The following is a 1,269-nucleotide window of genomic DNA, read 5'->3' as shown; positions in this document are numbered from 1 at the left end:
GAAAATACACAGTGGGCTTCTCTCTCTCTCTCTCTCTGCCTAATTCACACAAGAAATAAATAAACTTATATTTTGGATTCTGGCTCTGCCTTTCGCCGTATTTCTGACATTTCCACCTCACATCACCCCATAAAGCAAACAGGAAAAAAACCAGAAAAAAATCTCATACAATACAAAATAATTCAAAAGCAAACCCAAAAAGAAAAAAACCCATCTCTCTCTCTCTCTCTGAACAAGAATAAAAACCCCACATTTCTCTTCCCGCTTTGTTCCTCATCTTTCTCTCAGAAGAAAACCTCTTTGGCTCTTCCACCATGAACACGCCCGCTTGCGGACCCGACCCGGTTTCACCCAACACCACATACGTCCAAGCCGACCCGGCAACTTTCAGGGCCGTTGTCCAGAAGCTGACCGGAGCACCCGAAGACTCATCAGCCCAAAAGCTCCCTCTCACCCTCCCAGCCCGCTATTCCAACCCAAAACCCACCGCCGCCACCGAAATGGGACCCCGGAGACCCGCTTTCAAGCTCCACGAGCGCAGGCACGCCACCAAGAAGCTAGAGCTCAACCTCAACACGGCGAGCCCGTCCGCCTCATGTGGGCCCCACGGTAGGCCCAGAGGGTTTGTAGGTTTTGGGAGCCATCACGAGATGGTGATGGTCTCGCCCGTTTCGACATTGGACTTTCTCGCACGTGGGAGCCCGAGGACGCCCGCGTCACCGTGTGAAGATGAAGACAGGGCCATTGCTGAGAAGGGGTTCTATTTGCACCCAAGTCCTCCGCTAAGTACACCCAGAGGCTCTGAGCCTCCTGAGCTATTGCCTCTGTTTCCCCTCCATTCTCCACGAGATAGCCAGAACTCTTCTTCTGCTACTTAATTAGCAACCCAACCAAATTTTTTCTTTTAATTTTAATTTTTGATCATTTTTATGTTGTTCATGAGGTTCTTATTATAGTGGTAATTATGGGTTTGGATATTTTTCAAATTTTCCCCTTTAATCTTTGTGTTTTTTATTTTTATTTTAAAAACTTTTTGTCCATGATAATAATGTAGGCTAGAATTTTTTTGGGAAGAATGAGGAGCTGTGCTTCTTGATCTACTGCTTGAAAAAAATGCTGTAAAATGTCAATTTGGAAAACAAAGAACAAAAAAAATCAAAAGCCGTTCATGTGTGAGGCTATGTCAGAATGACAAAATAGAGACAAGACCAAAAAGCCGTAAATGTGTGAGGTTTTTTTTTTCTTTGTCAGAATATGTGAGGCTCTATC

General features: G+C 44.9%; 1 protein-coding gene across 1 annotated transcript; it reads left to right on the top strand.

Moving 5' to 3' along the window:
* On the top strand, positions 1-986 carry LOC110767436 (VQ motif-containing protein). Its single transcript, XM_021970975.2, has one exon. The coding sequence runs from the start codon at positions 315-317 to the stop codon at positions 876-878; it is 564 nt and encodes a 187-aa protein (XP_021826667.2). The 5' UTR covers positions 1-314; the 3' UTR covers positions 879-986.
* Positions 987-1,269: the final 283 nt, after the last annotated feature.

The sequence above is a fragment of the Prunus avium genome, chromosome 3 (genome assembly GCF_965620075.1).
Source record: "Prunus avium chromosome 3, drPruAviu1.hap1.1, whole genome shotgun sequence".
Lineage (NCBI taxonomy): Eukaryota > Viridiplantae > Streptophyta > Magnoliopsida > Rosales > Rosaceae > Prunus > Prunus avium.
This window is presented reverse-complemented; position numbering and strand designations above follow the sequence as displayed.

Bases quoted from the DNA above. Each gene is read 5' to 3' on its own strand.
- LOC110767436 (XM_021970975.2), top strand. From the start codon at position 315: ATGAACACGCCCGCTTGCGGACCCGACCCGGTTTCACCCAACACCACA.